Below are 23,166 nucleotides of genomic sequence, written 5' to 3' on the forward strand. Positions count from 1 at the left end.
AAAGGACTTAGCAAGTTTCAGTTTTGATATGTATCTTTTGTTTTGTTGTATCTCTTCTATTACAATAAAATAGTTGGTAAAAGAATGCTACTTTTAAGCTTCTTATAATATATATCAACAAATGTGGAGTTTCAGTGATGACCTAGTTGACCTCATAATTATTTTATTTTTGTTAAGAATTTTGTATTTTTGCATATTCTGTTTCATCTCATTATCTCCAAGTAATTGCAAATATAATAATCTTGAAGTAATTCTAATATCTTGTCTTTGAATTTCTAATTGATCATGGATTTAAATGAACGAAACTTTTCTTACTTTAGAGGCAGTCCTTAGGCATAGCAAATGAATAGGCTAGCCTGGTAGATATAGTTTTATAAACTTTCAAGACATGAAAGTGATCCTAAAAGTCCAAATGCCGTTTAGAACTTCATGCATAAATTGTATGTGTTGTTCTAGGAAGCAGGGAAAATTGATGGTTAGCCTTAGCCTGTAGTATATTTTGACAGCATGAATGAGGCAAGCAAGCAATTTTCCAGACTGTTTAATAGTACAAAGTAGAGGACTTCTAAGGAAGTCATTCTTATGACTAGTTGAAAAATATTTTTCTTAGTAACTGTTCTCGAGAAAAACAGATCACCATTGGAAGAAAAATGAAATCTGAAGTTGCCAGCATTCTGAAAGTGATTTAATCACTAAAATGTGTTTACCTTATAATAAAACTCCTTAAAAGGATACTGCTTCATACATTTCTAATTATTTAATGAATGTTGTCTTGAACTTCAGTAGGAAATTATTTAACACCCTTATGCACATTAACTCCATCACCTTGGCAGATTATTGGTCATTGTATTTTTAAACTATTTTTAAAAATAAATTTCCAGTAGCACATATAAAACTACATCATCATAAAATTAAAGATGAAATGTTTTAAGTTTACCCAGTTGCTTCAAGTGTCTTCCACTGTGTGGTTCTAAACTGCATTTGAGTGAAAATAGGACTTGATCATAAAGAACCCACCTGCCAATGCAGGAGACATAAGAGATGTGGGTTCGATCCCTGGGTCAGGAAGATCCCCCTGGAGGAGGGCATGGCCACCCACTCCAATATTTTTGCCTGGAGAATCTGATGGACAAAAGGGATTGGCAGGCGACAGTCCATGGGATTTCAGAGTTAGACATGACTGATGTGACTTAGCATGCAGGCACAGGACTTGAATGGTGGAAAATCATTCATTTGTGGATTTACAGATTCTATTCTCAGTGGTTTGAAAAGATGCATTGTCCAGCAGCAACTTTTGTACCAGTGACCGTGCTTCATGTGAACTTGATGGATTCTAATCACTGGGTTTATCATTACTACATAGATATTTGGAAGGAACAGCCTGTAAATCTCATTTCTAAGCCACGAGTAGCTATTATGTCAATTTGAAGAACTGAAATAAAATACAGATTAAAAAAAAAGACACCACAGTCATTCACAGATTCTAGCTAGTTAAGTACCTGTGATTATTATGATTTTTCAGTATCAGGTTAATATTTAAAATTTGGAAAATAACCTACTAACCTTATTTTTATTTGTAGTGTTGGAAGTGTTTCTAGCATTTTTCAAGTAGTAACTTGAAAGAAAATTGAGACTCATCTAGGGTTCCACTTTCATTTTTACTATAGTAACACTTGTAGGGGCAAATCACTCAATAGTCATGCCTCCACTACAATTAAACTTTGTAAACATTTCAAGAATAAAAACTTCAGGTGCTAGGTTTTTCCTTGAAAATACCTGACATTTTTCTTGCCTAAATTTAAGATTTGTTTTCTCTTTACATTTTAAAAGATTTTTCATGGAATGTTCAAGGGTTTTGCATGATATTTAGACAGGATTGCTTTTTATCACTTTCAACATTGAACTCTAGTGATCCATAGATTCTTTGGATTGCAGTTAGAAGAGTTTTAGAAATGATGTCCTGCAATCTACTTGCTTTTTGGATTAGGAAACTGAGGAGCCACTAGTGGGGTTAGAGTTTAATCATATTCATGAAGATCCTGAGATTGCCAGAACCCTTAAATATGATTGGTCAATCAGTTACAGCAAAAACTGGAATAAGCTGTCTTCATCTTATGAAAATAGCCTATGATACACTTGGTTGATAACTACTATTAATTAAGGTCGAGTTGGTGCTGTTAACTGCCATCAAGGTGCATAGCTTTCTTGACTAACATGATGCTTTGATTACTGCCAGTATTAAAAGTTTATAGTGTTTTGTTGTTTAATAGTAGATTCTCCAAAAAAAAAAGGGGGGGATACCTAACTTTATACCAAAATTTACTAACAAAAGGATGTATTAGATATAATTTAATATCATAAAATACCCAATATCCTGTATTTTACATTCTAGATAGCCAATTGATTTTTATAGAATGGTTTTTTTTAGTTAAACCTTTGCATCTGAAGCCAACCTGTGGTTGCAATTGACAGATGAGTTATTAGTTCTCTTTCATTTCTCTTACTCATAAGAGGCCCTCATTATACAGTGATTATCAAATGAGACATACTTCATGAATAACTTTTCTTCTCTACATTTTCCGACCATTTTATGTATTACAGAATAAATCACATTATACCTGATATTATAGTTCAGTTTTTCATGTTTCTTTTTGCCACAAGATGACAAACTCCTTAAGAAGGAGACGCTTACATTCATCACCTCTCTATGTATGGCGATTTGAATGTCCTTGGCATTTGGCGTTCAGTGAATTGAAAGCAATGTTTCTTCCTAACCATGACTAATAATTGTGAGCAGATTTTATGTGCTTTCAAATTCATTAGAGAATTTTTTTTAAAGTAATAGGACGTTTGTTGGATAGTGACATATAACTCTTTTTAAACTATTTCTCTAAGGAATCTGGCCCCCTTCATTTGTGGCAGGACTCATCCAGTTAAATTGCTCTGGTGCCCTAATAGACTGTTTCTGTTCTGTTGATGTAAATCTCTTGAGCAGGCCTTTATTTGCACTTCTGCCGCGTTTTATATGTTATCTTGGGCAGGCAGCACTTGAGGACCCGGTTGGGCTTCCTGATAAGGATTGTTGTATGGACAGCCCATGTCTCAGAGGCGAATGGTAATTGGTCAGAGCAGTGGCACAATACACAGTTAATCTTGTAACAATATTAACTCACTGTTAGTAAGAGTGATTTGTTGGGAAAGTATCACATGTAGATAGAACAGTATTAATTTATTCTTCAGAGGTTACATGGGGAGAAGCAGTACTACCAGGATACCAATATCATCACTGTTTGTTTTTCCTTTTTCTCTCACTCTGCTGAGAATACTGAGAAGAACATTGATTAGTGTCGGTGTTTCTCGTGTGGGGAAACATTCTGGGGTCCAGACTGCAACTATAACAACTGTCATTTTTATTGTAGACCTAATAATAATAACAAAGACACATGATATTGTCAGTAGATCATGTGACTCTGATGCTCTTAAAATTCTCTACACTTTAATTTTAGGGAAAACCAAAAGGTTTTGTCTTCCAAGTGTGAAAACTTTATGGTGTTACGAATCTTCAACCCAAGCAGAACAGAGAGTCCAAGCTTCCCCAAAGTGTAAATGCCTAGGTCCTACCACTTGTTCACTTGCTCATTATTTCTTCCCTCTAACAATTCTTTTAGGAGCTGTATGACAGGAACTATCTTAAAAAGAACTGAGAAGTTCTCGTGAGTCAGAAATGATCCAGACTGTGTGTCGATGCCAGGAGTCCTAGCAATTAAGTATTTGATTGAGGGGAAACCTCCATTTATCCACTTTGAAGAGGATCATCGGGAGGGATTAAAAATTTAGTACTTCAGGCTCATTAAGGGTTAGAGTGGAGTAATTATGTAGCTGGTAACAAATGCTACAGTCTCCACTTGAACAGTAAGATACGTTATTTCTTGAGACTTATTGGCCCTCTTCAAGGAGCTTCACAATTTGTAAATGTTGTCTTCTTGGAGAATTAAGTTCTGCTGACCCAATATTTTAGATTCGGTGTGCCTTTTTTGTTGTAAAGTGTGCTTTCAGAGAAGGTAATACTCTTAAAGGGATATGGGCTCTGTAGAGTGTCTCCCTGTGGCGTAAGCAATGCTTATTGTCTTCATCAGTGAGCCTCTTCATACAGTGCTCAAAAGAGAACACCCTCATACTACATTGACTGTGTTTATTGATGATTGTGCTGCTAGTTTAATTTCCTAATCTTGCAAGTTGAGAAGTAATTAAATGCTCATGAGACATTCTGTTGAGCCTGGTTTGCCATTTTTCATCACCAAAATTTTAAGAAACTTTGTTTTTAAATCAGGAACTCTGTGTTTCTGTTTTTCAAGTCTTCTTATTTGTATAGCACACAGGAACATGTTAATTTCAAAAGAACACACAGTTGGATCTACTTTTAAACTAATTGGAAGAGTTCGTGATCATTTGTTTTACCTTGAGTTTTATTATTTTTTTTTAATCTGGACATATTATCATAGGATAATCTTTTAATCCCTAACTTAAAGTCTATCCATTCTGGTTTTAGATATGATTCTAATAAACCAGGTAATATTACCATAATTCAGAACTATGAAAACATATACATTACTTACACATACACATTACTTACTAGGTGATTTTACTGCATAAAAATACAGTTCAGAAAAGATACATTAGAACTCCGTGGTGCTCCTAGTGTAGACAGACCATTGTAGTTAAGTTTTTACTTCCATTCGTCTATCTGGAAGCTGTTTGGAAGCAGAGGCTGTGCCTTAGTCATTAGAATCTCAATTGCTCACCCATAGGCCCAGTACGTGGTAAGCTTCCAGTAAATACTACTTTACTTGTATTGACTTTGAAGTGAAACAAAATGCGGAATACCAGCTACAATAGTAGCTCTTGATCCATCCCATAACCTTTCTTGCCCCCCCACTTAAGGTTTGCAAAAAGCAGTTAAACTAATTATAACCATTATAGTTGTAAATCAGACCACACATTTTTAAAAAATTAATTTTTATTGGACTATAGTTGCTTTACAATGTTGTGTTAGTTTCTACTGTAAAGCAGTAGACCACACATTTCATTAAAAATTGACATAGACACTTCTTTGACAGGCCTGTTTCATTCAAAGAAATGAAAACTAGCATTGTATCTAGAGCAGCAAAATCACTTGAATTTTCACTTCTCAACTTGATATCACAAAGATAAAAATACACACCTGTAGTCTCATCCCAGTCTAGTAACTGGGCTGAAAAAAGGTCCATTTAGTTAAGTAGCCAAATTGGTTGTTGGAGTTATTTTATGTACTAGGTGACAATATTGCTGATTGATTTTTTTCATTTTTATAATCATTTATTCTGTGAATTTTTCTCCCTAAGGCGGTGAACTGAAAAAGTGACATCTTTTCTGCCATTGATAAGCATTATGAGTAGAAATCAATAGTTAAATTGACCCAATAAAAGATGCCTGGGACCTACTATTGAGATGATAACATCAGAAACCAACGTATATAGACTCTAACAAGGCTCAGAAGCATCCTTTGCTTTTGTTTTGCATACGTATTAAGTAGCACAAGGCTTCCCTGATAGCTCAGTTGGTAAAGAATCCGCCTGCAATGCAGGAGACCCTGGTTTGATTCCTGGATTGGGAAGATCCCCTGGAGAAGGGAAATGCTACCCACTCCAGGGTTCTGGCCTGGAAAATTTCACGGACTGTATAGTCCACGGGGTCGCAAAGAGTTGGACACAACTGAGCAACTTTCACTTTCTTTCAAGTAACGTAAGACAGTGCTCATGAATTGCATCCTTTTTTTCCTAGAGAGTCTGTATAAGCCAGGATTCTGTTCATTAATAGGCTGCAGTCCATACCATGTGCCAAAAACAGGTATATACTTGCTTAAAGTTTGCTAGATGTTTGTAACACATTAGTGTAGAATTTATCTTTTTTACTTTGCCAATCACCAGCTGCTTTTCTTTGGCATTGTATTCACATTCTGTGTGAAAAATAGATTTTATATTTCACTTGTAATTTATCTAGATATATTTATTTATTGGACACTTGTGAAGTGATAAAGGAACTTTATAAGGAGAAAGGATCAATATATTAATATTAATAATTCTAACTCCCTTCATATACAAATGCAAAATTGATCTAACTGTGCTTATTCGGTCAGTGCTGTTGTTAAATGGATAACCTGAAAGAATATTTTCAAATCAATGGTGTACATAACACTAATATTAATAATTGGAACTCCTTTTCTACATATATCTGTATGCTCTTTAAATATAGATAAGATACATCTAGATCTGTGAGTAATTGGCTTTTTTTCCTCCTTTCTTCTGATCAGTGTCATTCTGCCCCTTTTATACGATAGGTAATTTGTAAAGCAGATGGTATACAAAAACAATCTCCCTCTTCTTTTTTTGGTTGTAATGACTGTTGCTGACCAAAATCAAGTAATTTCTCTAAACCATGCTTTCACTTTTATGCTTCTCTAGTCAGAAATAAATCATCTTGTGTGCTCCCTGAGGGAAGAATAGTTTAGCAGGGAATCACTTAATAATCACTGTTCATTAATCACATAGAAAGAATCCTTTTTTTAATGTCAACTCTGTCATTCATATAAAATGTATATTTCCTTGAATTACTTGTTCATTCTCATTGCTTTTCATACATTTCATTATACTCCTTGTGTGAAGTCGCTCAGTCATGTCTGACTCTTTGTGACCCCATGGACTATAGCCTACCAGGTTCCTCCATCCATGGGATTTTCCAAGCAAGAATACTGGAGTAGGTTGCCATTTTCTTCTCCAGGAGATCTTCCCAACCCAGGGATTGAACCCAGGTCTCCCGCATTGTAGGCAGACGCTTTACCGTCTGAGCCACCAGGGAAGCTCTTAGGAGCTCACTAATTTCAACTCTAAATTGAATGTTGCTTATGTACAGAGTCTGTGAATAACAAGAGATAGCAGTGGCACCTTTTCTTTGATTTACTTGTTATCTTCTGATCAAATGAATAGCCTGTTGATTCAGCCCTCTCCCTGCATAGCTTGTTGAAGGCTGCAGGGAGTGGTATGGTGGAGTTGGCTTACTTAAGACCTCTTCCTAACTCCAGGTTAAGTGACATCATATTGGCAGCTTAAACTTGGCCATGGTGGGAGGATTTACACTGTGGAAATTGGCAAATGCTACAACTCCCTCCTCAGAAAGCTACTTATTAAACACTTAGCAGCACCCACTGGTTATAGAATTATCTCTTCTTTTTTGAACAATTGTTGGACCATGTGGAATAGCCGTGTAGAATTTTCTTTCCAGATATCTTCTTTCTCTGCTGTTTTATTTGTTTCCAGATACTTTCTTTCTATCCCACTTGCCAGTGGAGTAACTGAGCAAATTACTTATGCTTTCTGTGTCCTGGTGTCCTTATCTGTAGGAGAGGGATAATAATGGTACCTGCCTTGGGATGGATATGATGTTGAATAAGAAATATACTTTTCTCAGTCTAATAGCAAAATGCTTGATGTACAATGAACACACAAGTAGCATTACTGTTTACCTTTCTGTACTTTAATTAATAGGTATTTATTGATTCTTTACTAAGTACTTAATATTTTGCTTAGTTCAGTGGGTCATTGATCAAGACTCAGTGCCTCTAACCATGAGTATTAGCCTTCGTGCTCTATGGTTAAAAGCCTTCCTTTTTTGCTGTCCCAACCCAATGTCTTCTCTTTTTTTTTTTCTGTTTTTCTTCTCAGTGCTTTTTTCTTCTTATATGAGTTTTGCAAACTTTCTTCATACTTAGATTCAGTTTATACATGACCTCTTCCTAAGAAGCTTCTCCTCAAACCCGCCCTGCCTTCTTATTTCTGTAATGCACCCAGTTCATTTCTCCATCACTGTCTTCGGCACATGAATTCTAATTACATGCATCTTCCTCCCTCTCTGGATTTCAGTGCATGACATGTGACCTACCACCTTCGTGTTTTTGTCACTTAGTGAAATACTTGTTACGTAATAGACTCCATCGAAAAGAATGTCTGAATGGTTGTTGGTTGAAGGAATACGAGACTTTGCTCCTAAAGACCTTATTACTTGGTTGAAGAGATGCTAGTATACCCATGTGACATGAAGGTGAACAAGAAAGCATTTTATAATGATATCTATATTTGTTTGAAAGTGAAAGTCGCTCAGTCGTGTCTGACTCTTTGTGACCCCAGGGATGCAAATTAAGTTTATAATTTATTTTCATATATACATTTTCCTGAAGTAGGAAAGGTCATTTACTTCCCTGTTACAGATACAGATTTTTATGTTCCCAAATATAAATGAATTGAGTTAGGTCAGTCAGGTCAAGTTTTAAGAAGCAGCACCTAGCTTGTCAACCATGTTTTGCTTTTGTTCTATTTCTGAATCAGAAATACAGAAGAAGGTTTGGTTATTCTTATAGGCAATACTTTGTTTTCATTTTCTTTCCCTTCTTTGGGAAGCTTTAAGAAATTACTATGGTATTATCCTCCAATTAAAAAAATAAAAATATAAAAAATTAGAGAAACACAAAAACAAAAAATTTGTATAGTGATATTTAAGCATATACAGAATTAGAGAAATATTGTAACACCTCCTGTGTATATATCAATCAGTATTTTGTATGCATGCATCCATGTGAACATTTTGTGTTTAATTTATTACCTTCCAGGTACCTTTTGTCCCTGGCGTCTTTTTTTATGTTCCCCTGATATCTTTTAAAACAAATCTCAGACATTCTTATCAGTTTACTTATATGTATGTAGGAACTTTATGTATTAATAACTTGTTTTAAATATAACATTTACGAATCTATCAATATTGATAATAATTTCATTGTATCACTTAATTCCCAGTTTACATTCAACATTTTCCCAATTATCACAACACATCTTTTTACAAATAGATCGCTCAGATGACCATCTAAAAATACCTATCTAGATTTTATGTCTTTCAAGATTCTTTTCATCTATGATAATTCCTGCTCCTTTTCCCCTTCATGCTTTATTTGTTGAGAAAAATCAGGTCATTGTCCTAGAGAATATTTGAGATTCTGAATTTAGCTAATTGCTTCCCAATAGTATCATTTAGCTTGTTCTCCCATCACCCTTATTTTCTGTAGACTAGAAATTAAAACTAGAATTGAATTTGATTTTAATGCTACTGCTTATTATTTGGTAAGAATATTTCCCACCTGGTGCTGTGTACTTCCAGTTGCATCCCATCAGGAGGGAATAAATTCATTTCTCTCCACTTTTAATGATGTTAAAATCTATCAGTAAGTTCAGGTAAACTTGGGCCAGTTCCTATAAAGTTCTCCATCAGATCTAGATCCAGTGGTTTCACTCCACTGCTGAGCTTTTTCATAGCACCATGATTTTGTTAGGGATTGTAAAGCAGTGACTTTTAATTATATTATTCTTGCTGCATTTATTACCTGAAATTTTTCTATGAAGGGCTTTTCCATAGTATCTAGTTGGCAGTTCCATAATACAATTTATAGCAAAAGATGATGGAGAAAGAAATGGCAACCCACTCCAGTATTTTTGCCTAGAGAATCCTGTGGACAGAGGAGCTGGTGGGCTGCTGTCCATAGGGTCGCATGGAGTCGAACACGACTGAAGCGACTTAGCATGCATGCATGCATTGGAGAAGGAAGTGGCAACCCACTCCAGTGTTCTTGCCTGGAGAATCCCAGGGATGGAGGAGCCTGGTGGGCTGCCATCTGTGGGGTCACACAGAGTCGGACACAACTGAAGTGGCTTAATAGCAGCAGCAGCAAAAGATGGAGAAATGCATGATTTTTTATTTACCAATATTCAGAATCAGACATTAACTTCTAATAATAAAGTGAAATACAGTTATAGATATAGTCAAAGTATTCTAACACATTTTTACAAAATTTCCCTTATGGAAGTTCTTTGATTTTTTTTTTTTTTTTTTTTTGGATGAATGCATTTTGATAACATTACTTCTCATGGAAAGTTCCCTTTCCTTTCTGTTTACTGTAAATATACTGCTATCTGATTGAGTCTGTTCTCTCAAAAGTTATTTGTTGCTCATCCTTTTTTTTTGGTAAGCACCTGGTTAGGCTAGACTTAGAATGTAGACACTGGCCCAGCTTTTTCACAGAATATATAGTTTGGGTTTGTTTCCTATTCATAATATGATGTGATTAAAAAAAAACAAATGTGTCTGTGAATCTGTTTTTGCTTACTCTCATATTTGGTGTCCTGTATTACACATTTTTAACAAACAATATTTTTAGTTGATTTTAGAGACCCTGGCCCTAGTCTCTGAAATAAAAACAGTAAAGAGATTTGAAAGTTGTTACTGCTGACCCAAAGAAAAATTAAGTATCTGCATATTGGGCACTCTATGTGACAAATGAGGAAGTTTTTATTTTTATTATTTGGAAAGGTAAGAAGAGGGAATAATGAGACCTCCATAAGACAAAAGACAAAAATTAATGCTTAAGATCCTGTGTTGTCTTAACATAAGCAAGTATTTGAACTTAGTTTGACTTCTGTATTCAGGAACTGAGGGTGACATTTTATGGATGTCTTTATCTCCTATAATTAAAATATGTTTTGTCAGGATTTTTTTTTAAGGTGTTTTGGATTTTAGAAAACATATATCTAAATGTTTGTGAACATCTTGTATGAATAGCCCGTGTAAATGGTACTAGTAAGACCCTCCTTTCTCTACAGGATTTGTGTTTCAGTTCAATTCAGTTCAATTCAGTTCAGTCACTCAGTCGTGTCTGACTCTTTGCGACCCCATGAATTGCAGCACGCCAGGCCTCCCTGTCCATCACCAACTCCCAGAGTTCACCCAAACTCATGTCCATCGAATCGGTGATGTCATCCAGCCATCTCATCCTCTGTCGTCGCCTTCTTCTCCCGCCCCTAATCCCTCCCAACATCAGAGTCTTTTCCAATGAGTCAACTCTTCGCATAAGGTGGCCAAAGGATTGGAGTTACAGCTTCAGTATCAGTCCTTCCAATGAACACCCAGGACTGATCTCCTTTAGGATGGACTGGTTGGATCTCCTTGCAGCCCAAGGGACTCTCAAGAGTCTTCTCCAACACCACAGTTCAAAAGCATCAATTCTTCGATGCTCAGCTTTCTTCACAGTCCAACTCTCACATCCATACATGACCACTGGAAAAATCATAGCCTTGACTAGACGGACCTTTGTTGGCACAGTAATGTCTCTGCTTTTGAATATGCTATCTAGATTGGTCATAACTTTTCCTTCCAAGGAGGAAGAGTCTTTTAATTTCATGGCTGCAGTCGCCATCTGCAGTGATTTTGGAGCCCCTCAAAATAAGCCTGACACTGTTTCCACTGTTTCCCCATCTATTTCCCATGACGTGATGGGACCAGATGCCGTATCTTAGTTTTCTGAATGTTGAGCTTTAAGCCAGCTTTTTCACTCTCCTCTTTCACTTTCATCAAGAGGCTTTTTAGTAGCTCTTCACTTTCTGCCATAAGGGTGGTATCATCTGCATATCTGAGTTTATTGATATTTCTCCCAGCAATCTTGATTCCAGCTTGTGCTTCTTCCAGTCCAGCGTTTCTCATGATGTACTCTGCAGAGAAGTTAAATAATCAGGGTGACAATATACAGCCTTGACAGACTCCTTTTCCTATTTGGAATCAGTCTGTTGTTCCATGTCCAGTTCTAACTGTTGCTTCCTGACCTGCATATAGGTTTCTCAAGAGGCAGGTCAGGTGGTCTGGTATTCCCATCTCTTGAGGGCACAATTGCACTCATCTCACACGCTAGTAGGAGAAGGCAATGGCACCCCACTCCAGCACTCTTGCCTGGAGAATCCCATGGACAGAGGAGCCTGGTGGGCCTCGGTCCATCGGGTTGCTAAGAGTCGGACACGACTGAGCAACTTCACTTTCACTTTTCACCTTCTTACATTGGAGAAGGAAATGGCAACCCACTCCAGTGTTCTTGCCTGGAGAATCCCAGGGACGGGGGAGCCTGGTGGGCTGCCATCTATGGGGTCGCACAGAGTCGGGCACGACTGACGCGACTTAGCATCAGCAGCAGCACACGCTAGTAAAGTAATGCTCAAAATTCTCCAAACCAGGCTTCAGCAATACTTGAACCTTGAACTTCCAGTTGTTCAAGCTGGTTTTAGAAAAGGCAGAGGAACCAGAGATCAAATTGCCAACATCTACTGGATTTGTGTTTAGGAGATAGCAAATACAATATCATGTTAAATTCACCAGAAAAATGTATTCTGCAAATCTGAGGTTATAATTTATATTGTTTTGCTAGACATGTGCTGTTAATGTTGTAAATTTTGGGTATTATTTAAATAACCATTGTAATTCCAAAGTCTTCTCAGATATTTTCTCTGGAATAGAAACTCTTTTATTCATGTTCGGATAGTATGAAATAGCTTTATGATATTCCTGGAATATCGTTGAAAATACTTTTTTGCAATTGAAAATCAGGAAGATAGAGAAATTTTACAGTTGGCTTATAAGTCTGTGCTAACATGTTTTATGATGTATAATGTTGCAGAGAAGTGCTGAGAGGCAAGAGATGTTTAAAAGCAGTAGTATTCGGTTTGCTTTGCTAGCACCTTATCAGGAAATTTGAGAAGCAAAAAACTAAACCCTTTAATTGTGGTATCTGGTAACTGAGGATTAAGCTGAATTTAACTTTGAAGATAAGAATTGATATTTATGTTATGTCAGTGGAAACAATAGCTGTATTTTTGACTTGAGGAAATTGCTTAATCTAAATAGCATGAAAGTTGACCCAGAAGTGTACTCATCCATAAATATTGACTGTTTGAATCTGTTGAAAACCGGAAGGCTAACGTCAAGGATACAGTAGTAAACTTCTAAAAGGAGTTGGTGAAAAGTAAATGTTATGCAGCACAAAAAGAATACCAGGGGGAAAATTGACAGAGAAGAATAACAGGAAGATTAGTCATTTCTGGAAGGAAAAAAAGGTGGGGAATGGGGGAAAAAGTATTTTAAACAGGAAGGGGGAACTGGAAGTACCAGTGCTAACAGACAGACAGGAGTTCATTACAGGGCAGAACTGGACTTTCAAAAAAAGGAATAATACTGGTCAAATTTAGTTACAACATATAATGTTTATGTCAATAGCAAACAAAAATTAAATGGAGACATTTTTCTGTTACGGATTCAGAGAAATAAAAGAAATGATGTTGAAATAAAAGAGCGATATTTACTCCTTGGCCAAACTGACCTGGCTTAAGTCACATAGTAATGTTCAAGTGCATAAAGAAAACGGATTTCTTTTAAAACAGGCGAACATTCTACTGTTTTCAAGTGTTAGGTAAAACAAAAACATTCTGGATGTCTTAAAATAAGTGTGCTACTCGGTTTGAAATGATTTTCACTTATTGTTTACGTATCTGACAACAGAAGAGTTAACAATCTCCAAATACTTTAAGAACTGTTTCTATAAATTCTCAAAAATATAAATTTAACTCTATATATCAGATGAAGTATATATGTGTAACAATCCCTATAACAGAAAACAAGAAAGTTAACATCACAAGTGGTATGTGTGTTGGTAGAATCCTATTAATCCTTCATTTCAGTTAGGGAACAGGTTTTGCTGGACACGTTTTCCAATCTCTCTGAATGTTCGCATCTGTCAAAAGGTAATAATAATATATCTGCCTCCAAGGTGTGTAATAAGGATTAGATGAACTGGTAGACACAGACCTGGAAGTGGCATTTTGTCTTTCTACTTTTAATCCGATATCCAGATATTGAAACACAGGCTTGTATGACACATTTCCAACTAACCAACATGGGAAGATGCATCATTGTAGTAGAAGCTCTTATTGATGCCTTGATGCTTAAAATGTCATATACTAGGTTACATATGTATCCTTACTTGACATATAAAACTGTACTTCTGTTGGTCATCCCTCAGTAACTACAGTAAACAGTAAATTACATAAAAAGTAGTTTTCAAGAAAGTATATATCTCTAAGGTTACATAATCACAGCATCAGGACAAAATTTGTGTATTCATCTATTTAGAAAAAATATAAATGCAGAAAGTGGCTTATGTATATTGAAATAAAGATATCAAATTTTAAAAGGTTATCTAACTAATGTAACTTTAGAGACCCAAGACTACTGTTATTTTAGGTAACCACGTGGGACATATTCTATATCACTTCATTTATAGAAATATGATATGTAGTCAGGTAAGCATTTCCTGTTGATTTTATGATAAGTTGCAGTGCTTTCATGACTCAGGTACACACACTTCCTGAGATAAAGTCTGATTCCAGCCCAGAATAACCAGTTTGCACGAACACCAAATACTACTAAAAAGTTCTCTCTCTTTCTCCCTCTCTCGCTTTCTCCCCCTTTCTAACCTTACCCACATGCAGACAGACACTCTTTCCATATACACACACACCCAGCCTCCCAGGCATAATTTCGTAGGAAATGTTTATTTTCCCAACTACAGAAAACAAACCTTATCTCAAACACTGAAAGTCCTTCCTTTTCCTGGTTTGGAAACACTAAGTCATACTTGGGGATTTTCTTTAGCCAGCATTTAGGTTGATTTCAAGCTTAAAAAGTTGTGAGGACAAAATGACTCAGAAATTTGTAATGCGCAATTAAAGCTTTTCACTTTTAGGTCACCAGTACATATCTAGCTGACTTGTGTTAGTTAAGGATTGATTACAGTTGGTACGTTGTTTAATTTCCAGAAGAAGCTGGGAAGCTCACTGCAGCTTTTCCTGTTTTGATCTGTGTACGGGCTAGAGTTGGTGCTTATTAATATATTTCTTTGCAGATAAAGCCAAGTTCACAGAATTAAATAAAAGAGTCAACCTAGTAGGAGTTGATGAGTAAGAAGCTATTAATTTAGTCATCCACAAACATATATTTATTGTCTGACACCTCAGAATCATATTTCTAAGTTTTTAATTGCAATCACTGACAGCAAGAACTGTAACTTCAATAGATAAGACAAAGATTCAGAATGACTATATACATATATAAAATATATTTATGTATATTCATATGAAATACAGATGACTGCATCAATGAGTCATGATCTTCCTAGTCTGTCACTCAGTAGTGCCAAAGTCATAAAATCATTTGTTATGTTCTGTCTATGTAAAAGCCCATGGAATTATTTTATTTTTTCCCACCCAAAAAAATTCCAGAATCTATTTCTAAAAATCTTGAATAACTTGTTTTAATTCAGTGTTAACATTGGACATTGAGATAAGTTTAAATCTTGTTGTCAGCAAAGAGAAAAATCAAGCTTATGTGGACACAGTCTATACTTCCAATGCCTAAGGATTTCTGCAGAGAAGGTAGTTGTCTAGAAATACGGTAAAGAATTGTCATCTTCCTTCTGTGGAAACTTTTGATTGTAAAAATAATTGAGAGTAAGTAGGCTCTAATGCATCACCCCAGGCTGTGCCACGTCGGTATGTAAATTTCTTCCTGCTAAATGCCACCAAATGGCTGCATTGCTTACAGCTGGTGGCTAAATTCTGACACAGGGTAGATACCTTTACCATAAGTATATTTTCTCTCTGAAGTTTTCATGGATTCTTATGGTAATTTATATCAGGTTAAAGCCATAAAAAGCTAAAGTTGGCCAAAATTTGTCCAGAGAGTTAGACTTGCTGCCAAATTAATTGCTTGGTCTCAGTATTCTTATTGGTTTCTCAGACTTACACATGGCTCCCTAGATGCTTGATTTGAGCTGTCTGACATTCCCCAGATGGCTTTGTGTCTTTAAGAGCTAATTTAAAGAAGGTCATTTCAGCTGCTGAATATTCAAGGAAGTATCCTGGTCTAAGGTTGGTTGCAGCCGGTGTCTCAAGGGATGAACCTTGGATTTCTGAAGCTTTCTCTGAGCTCACAGTTATTGTCTTGGCCCTACACATGATCACATTTATTTGCCAAAGATGGGAATAAAAATAAATATGACTCTCAGCAGTGGTAATCCCCCCAAAAAGAATGACTGACACTGTGAGGATAATAATGTTACTACTCTGTTACTGCCTCTGAAGATATGATACATTGGAATAAAGTATGAAACTGAGTTTGTCCTTTTTAAAATCTGAGAATAAAACATTTGTAAATTCCTTAAATTAGTAAGCATCATTAAGAAAAATGATAGAATTGTGTATTGTGTAAGCTTATCTACTTGTTAGTTGCTCAGTCGTATCCAAGTCTTTGTGACCCTGTGGGCTGTAGCCTGCCAGGCTCCTTTGTCCATGGAATTCTCCAGTCAAGAATACTGGATTGGGTAGCCATTCTCTTCTCCAGGGGATCTTCCCAACCCAGGGATCGAACCTGGGTCTTCTGCATTGCAGGCAGATTCTTTACCATTTGAGTCACCAGGGTGTATGACATTATGTACTTCATACCTATGTTTTTGAAAAGGAGCAGGGGTAGATGATCCTTCTCCCACCAGGGTTCTGGCCAGAGCTGACGTTTCTTATCTCCTTTACTTAAGAATCTAACATGTAATCAGCTTTCAGGAGGCAATAGAGGGTAGGCGTAGGCACAAAACCACTTCAGGAACTACATTCCCTGAATCCAGAGTTTACATTTGCTGTTTACAATTCCTATGACCTTTGGCAATGTCCTTAACATTCTTACCCCCCTAAATAGGAACATATTTACCTTATTGAGTTGTTTTGAATCTTGAAGAAGTAGAGGACTTACGAAATTCTAGGGCACACAATAAGTACCATATACATATGATCTGTTTACCTAAACTTTGTAAACCAGAACTGATACTGCAGTTTTCACAGCATGTTTAAGAGCTCCTGGCCTGGAACTATGTATAACCTGGATTCAGTGATCATTTTTGAGCCCTGTGACCTTAAACATGTGACATAACTTGACTGAGCCTCAGTTTTCTCATTTGCAAAATGGGGCAGTAATAATATGTGATTTTGTTGCTGCAAAGATTAAATGGAATAACACATGTAAAGTAATGAGTGCCTGGCACTTCTTGGGTATGTGGTATGTGTTAATTACTGTTCTGATTTTTACTTTGGTGTTTAAGTGAACATGTGAAGTATTGATACATGAGCAACATGTATGTATCTGTGTATGTAGGGTTTCATACAGGTTTCACACATCAGAATCTGTGTATGTAGGGTTTCAGTTTTGCTAATGAGAATTATTGTTATTTACTATGCAGAGAATAAATGTGTCAGTGTTTATAATTATTTTCTAATAAGTAAATAACATTTACTTATTAGGAGAATAATAGTAATGTGTTTTTCACTTACCCTTTGTTAGACTATTTAGATTTTTTTTAAAAATCTTAATTTTTTTTTTTTTTATCTGTGAGATTTGAGCTCTGGATAAATTAGTTAAATAAAGTAAATGTTTTGTTAGTGATTTACCTTCTATGTCCAGACATATTCTAGCCACTCGTTAAGTTGAGTGCCACTGGGAGGAAAAGCAACTCATCAATAACATAAAAATGGGAATGAAAGAGAGAAGCAGAGAAGACATTGCTTCTTCTGTAAAATAAAGTTCATGAGTCCTGATATTTCCCCATCTGTCGGGAGTGTTGTAAAGATTATGAAAACATAAGCGTTTGTAAAATGTAATTTTATGCCAGAAAGGCAAATAGAGTATTATGAAAGAAATGACCAAAGTTGCATGATGACATTCATTTCATATGGTAACATCCTTTTTTTCATTAACAGGAAATGTTAGGGCAAAGTACCTGCTTCTTAGGAGTGGGAAAAGTAAACAAAAATTGAACAAAGATTCATCAAGTCTTCTTTGTGATAAAGTAAATCTTTAAAACTGTGTTTTCCATAGAATTAAAAATGTGGAATTTCATAGTAAAAGTATATTTATCACCTTGTTTGGGGAGCAGATTTTAAGCACGATCACAGGAAAACACCTGTTTTGACACTCTGTGGGGAAGGCGCAAACATACGGGCAAACTCTATCTAGGTGTAGAGTAAACAAGAATGCTTTGGCTAGCATCCTGCAAGGAGTCGGGTCTAAATGGTCTGCTCCAGCTTCTGCTGCTGCTGCTGCTGCTAATATTGCTGGGAAGGACAAGTGGCTGACCTGGCATATCCTTTACTCTTGGTGCTGCCCCAGTCACTCAGGAAATGTTGTTTAAGGGAACCTCCTGGATCCTTTTCATGGCACCATGGCAAGAAGAAGCAGTATCTTATCTATTGAAGATAAAGCATGGAATTGGCTAATGGATGCTGGTGAGTGAATAAGGCAAGTGGGGAGCCAGTTTACTAAGATACCTTTTGGGCAGACCCGCTCTCTTGAGGACTGAGGTGGCGTCCCTGGGAAAATGGCATCTATAGTCTGAATCTCAGAACTTTGTTTTAGAAAGAAATCATAGTTTTAACACTGGTGACCTGATCCATGATACCATATATGTTCCATTAATAAAATTCATATTTATTCCCAGCTTGACCACTTGAAAGTTCTAATCCTGAAGTTTGTTAGCTGTCTCAGTATCTGGAGTAGATGTTATTTCTTAGGCCCTATTTAATCTTCATTCTTGTTTTTCACTTGACCGACAGTGATTTTTTTTTTAAATAACTTTTCAGTATATGAAAGAAATTATTTTTCCTTTCAAATCTAAATGAGCTACTCCTTTTTGCAACACAATAAGAATATAGAATTTTAAATTAAGAGACTGTATATTACATATAATTCTTGTCAGGAATATTCTTTTCAATTCAAGATAATTATGTAAGGAAATTAGTAAGATACTGTTCATATTAGTCAGGTAGTTGCTCAGGATAAATCTTTGACATGAGCACTAAAGAAATTTCGTTGCTCAGGATGAATCTTTGACATTAGCAATAAAGAAATTTCATTGCTAATGTATTTAATTGCCAATATAAGATAGTTCATTTGAGCGAGTTTCTTGATTGGTAAAATGAGTAATTTGAATGAGCTAACCCACTCCAGACCTCCTGCCTGGAAAATTCCATGGACGGAGGCACCTGCTAGGCTGTACAGCCCATGGAATCGCAGAGTCTCACACGACTAAGCAACTTCACTTCTCATCTCAGTTTTTCTCACTCTGAAATTTTCTCACCCTAAAATTTCCTTTCCCCAAAGCAAAGGGGAAAGGATAATCCCCTCTGCTATTATAATCCCCCCTCTATTATAGTTTTTGATAATCCTACTTTGAGATTTGAAATACATATGTATCTCTTCCATCTTATAATTTATATCAGAAGGGAATATATGCCAATTAATTGTTTACCTGTATCTTTCATGAAAAGATTGGAAGATACAGAAATACCAAGTTTTTCATAGATGTGTAGACCATGTTTTTCCAGAATAATTAATCTATGATTAATAGGTATTTAATAAAAAACTTTGACAATCAAATTTAGGAGTTTACTCAGAGCATAGTAAAGGCCATGACAAGCCATGATTTTAATGTCATTTCAATTTTTAAGAACTCTATTTGACCATAACTGCCACTCCCCCATCATCTATGCTTTTTGAGAAGTGCCTTTTCACATGTGGCGGGGCTATTCAGCCAGTAAATGTATATTGAGTACCTACTGAAGGACTAGCTGCCCACTCCAGTATTCTTGCATGGAGAATTCCATGGATGGAGGAGCCTGGTGGGCTGCAGACCATGGGATCACAAAGAGTTGTCACCGACTGAGTAACTAACACACACACACTACATCTACTATGTTCGCAGGTTAATGAGGTGCAGGAATACAATTGTAAGCACCTTTGTCAACAATTTCTTCCTTTGTGATGCTTAACAATAGGGAAACAAACTTTGGTTTAGATTATCTAATCATATTACTTTTAGGAAGATACTAGTAGCAATATCATGTTTATTTTTAAAAAGCCACTACCGATTTTTCTATTTTCACTGACAATCCTGACATACTATTCTGAAGTCTGAAGAGCTTATAATTGAATGGACTGTACTATTTTAATTGGCAACATTAATTCCGTTTCTTATCTTCTCTTCCACATTTCTTATTTGTATGTTTTAGTTTTTGTTGTTTAGATGATTGAAATTGATTTTCATGAGAGGGATTGAGAAAAGAGGTCAGAAAACAAACTGTAATTGATTTTTAAATATTTTATTTAAAGTCAGACTTACTACATTGAAAAAACGTCAGCTTCCATTTGGTTTCCACCATAGGGACTCACTTCATCTTTTCGTATGCAAACCTATCATATTGACATGATTGTGTCTTAAAAAATTAAGCTTTAGTTCAAACAAACATCTGTCTCCACTTAGGCACTGTTTATACAATAAAGGTATTTTAAAAGGGAAATTCATATTCCTCATCCTCTTACACAATCTCAATTCTCTCAGATTTAAAATACTAGCTGCCTAGGCAGTACTTACTATTTTGTAGTATAAGGATTATTTCATTTTATAAAAATATCTGACCCTTAGTGACTTACTGGACATAAGTTTTGCCCAAGCAAGTGCTGCTTTTATTGCACGTATCCTACTCCAGTACTTTTGCCTGGAAAATCCCATGGACAGAGGAGCCTGGTGGGCTGCAGTCCATGGGGTTGCTAGAGTCGGACACGACTGAGCGACTTCACTTTCACTTTTCACTTTCATGCATTGGAGAAGGAAATGGCAACTCACTCCAGTGTTCTTGCCTGGAGAATCCCAAGGACAGGGGAGCCTGGTGGGCTGCCATCTATAGGGTCACACAGAGTTGGACATGACTGAAGCGACTTAGCAGCAGCAGCAGCAACATAATATATATGACATAACCACATGTATATGAGACTGGGGATGGAAGTCAGCCTTTCCCAACACACAATATTTGAGTTATTTGACACCAAGTAAATAGATTATTATTACTCTTCTAGTTAACTTGGACTTATATATATATATACACACACACACATATGTCTATATAAAAGTAAATACCCAAAGTCAAGATTACACACACAGAACTTCCATTAGGCAGTAGTATTTCTTTTCATTTAATTCTAAAACAATATAAAATATTATGCATGGTTAATTTGCTTCTCATCTTGAAACAGTGACAGTTCCTAAATGAGTCTGATCGTTTTAATTTTGATTCATATTAGGGATTATTAAAGTTCTATCAGAGTTTATATTTAGTCTCTAGTTTGATTTTATCCAGCTCATTAAAGCAAAATTGTCTTACGGTCTATCTCCTGTAACTGTTTAATATTTAACATTCACTTGGCTCCTCAAGATAAGTTCCTGAAGGTTTGTGAGCAGTTGAAGAGCTGTGAATAGTGGTTAACAAGCTATAGGTGTCTCCATGGAAAATAGAATATTGTGAAGCCCAAATTTAGGAGAATCTCAGTGAGTAGTTACCTGACAGAGCATTAAAAACTACTGAGTTAAGCTCATTTTTCTTTCTGCCTCCTCTCTTTTCTCTTTTTTCCATCTCTGCCTCATCTCTGAACACTCTTTGTTCACTACTTTTTCTTTTTATTCTTCTTATCTCATTGAATTCCTTCAGTCTCCCGTCATCTGATTATAATAGAAGGTGGTGTGTTTGATGAAACATGTTGTATTTAAAAAGCAGTTTTAATGGTTTCTCAATTTAAAAAATCAACTGGGTTTAACCTTCTTGCTGTCTTCTCATTTTCTCCTCTCATAGTGGATAACTTTGCCTTTTAATCTCTGTAGTCTTGGGGGTCAGCACCCTGTGACTTTTTTTGTATTTGTAAATTCCCTTATCTTAATATAAATGTTATAATAATGTGATTTAGGAATTTTATGCCACTTAAATAGATTTTTAACCTCAACGCCAGTAGACATACTATAATGTGTCTTCCTTACTTTTCTTTCTAGAACTAGAGCTCCATCTCCCCCCTCAGCTGTGTTTTTGGCTGTATGTGGGATGCTAGAATGGCCTATCTTCGTGTATTTCGTTGCACTTTGCCATCGCTTCTTATGTTCTGTTGGTGAATTTTGGTGATTCTTTTCAAGCGCTTCTTGAGCTCTGTGCTAGTTGTTCCCATTCCCTTGTCCCCTTAGGGTCTTGTGCTGTGTGGTCATGTCTCCACTTCCTTGGCCCTGTCCACTGACAGACCCTTGGGTTCCCCGATGGCTGCCTCTGAACCCCTGTGAGGGCGGGAATATTCCTCCCCCTGCTGCTACAATTGAGCGCCCTGTGCTGGGTACCACGTTGCCCTCTACACCCGCTTTCAGTTGTTAAGGCTTCCCAAGCTTTGGCTGCGGCTCAGTGATCCTGCTGTCCAAACCCTCAAGCTTTCCTAGCCTCGACACTCAGTGGTAGCAGCAGGTGTTGGGATCTCTCCAAGCCCCTAAGACCCTGGGAGCAAGAGAATGGCCGTTTGACATAGACCTCAGGAGTTTACAAAGCACCAAGAAACCTCTGCAGAAGATGTGTAAAGGTAAGATTCCGATTTCTCCAGGAAGCTGCTCTAGATGCTAAAACAACCTACAGCCGTTGACTTAATGTAGACTCCATAGGTAGGCTATCCTTGGGCAGCTCTGTATCTGATGATAGAACCAAAGTAAAAAACACTTCTTTTAGGAATTTGGTGTAATAGTCACATTTCTATTTGATTTTATTTAGATTAAACTTGATGATGAATAGTTTTTTAAAAAATACTTTTTCCATCATTTGAAGTGGAACTTGTGAAGGACCTTTTGGCTTTGTGTATCTTGTCAGAGAATCTTGTTGAGAGTGGAAACAGTTAAAAATAAAATAGAAAGTGTGTATTTTTCAAATGCCTGTATTTTATTTACCTCTCCATTCATGTTGAAAACCAGAAACATGAAATGGTTATTTCCTCACATTTTTCAAACTCAAATTCCAAAGTCCACAGTTAATTCAGAAGGAATGAGAAGGGCAGCTCAGTTCATGGTAGTGCCAGGATGCATTATTGTCCTTTGTCAAAAATTACTGCTTGTTGTTCTAAATGTAGCAGTCTCTTTTCTTTTAGAATTTAATTTCGTTTATTTTTTTTTTAAGAGATTATTTTCCTGCCTCTATTTCTTGGGGGAAGATTTTGCTCCATTTACATGTAAAATACTGGATTAAGAATACTTGTGGGGGTGTGTGAGGGATGGGAGAGAGCACAGCAGCATGTTGGAGTGAATGGCACAAATCATCTCTTCAG

The 23,166-nt window shown here is 36.3% G+C and overlaps 1 protein-coding gene across 16 annotated transcripts in view; it reads left to right on the forward strand.

The window, feature by feature from the left end:
- Window positions 1–23,166, forward strand: part of MBNL1 (muscleblind-like splicing regulator 1) — a 220,794-nt gene that overhangs the window by 81,509 nt on the left and 116,119 nt on the right. For 3 of the 16 annotated variants that reach the window (XM_010835406.1, XM_010835407.1, XM_010835408.1), the window contains exon 2: window positions 18,163–18,278. The exons of 12 other annotated variants lie outside the window; for them this stretch is intronic. In XM_010835406.1, the coding sequence (XP_010833708.1) occupies window positions 18,273–18,278 (6 nt within the window). In that variant the 5' untranslated portion in view covers window positions 18,163–18,272. The remainder of the gene's footprint in view (window positions 1–18,162; window positions 18,279–23,166) is intronic. One more of the 16 variants, XM_010835410.1, reaches the window with a different exon arrangement.

This window comes from Bison bison, unplaced genomic scaffold (genome assembly GCF_000754665.1).
Source record: "Bison bison bison isolate TAMUID 2011002044 unplaced genomic scaffold, Bison_UMD1.0 scf7180017864042, whole genome shotgun sequence".
Classification (NCBI taxonomy): domain Eukaryota; kingdom Metazoa; phylum Chordata; class Mammalia; order Artiodactyla; family Bovidae; genus Bison; species Bison bison.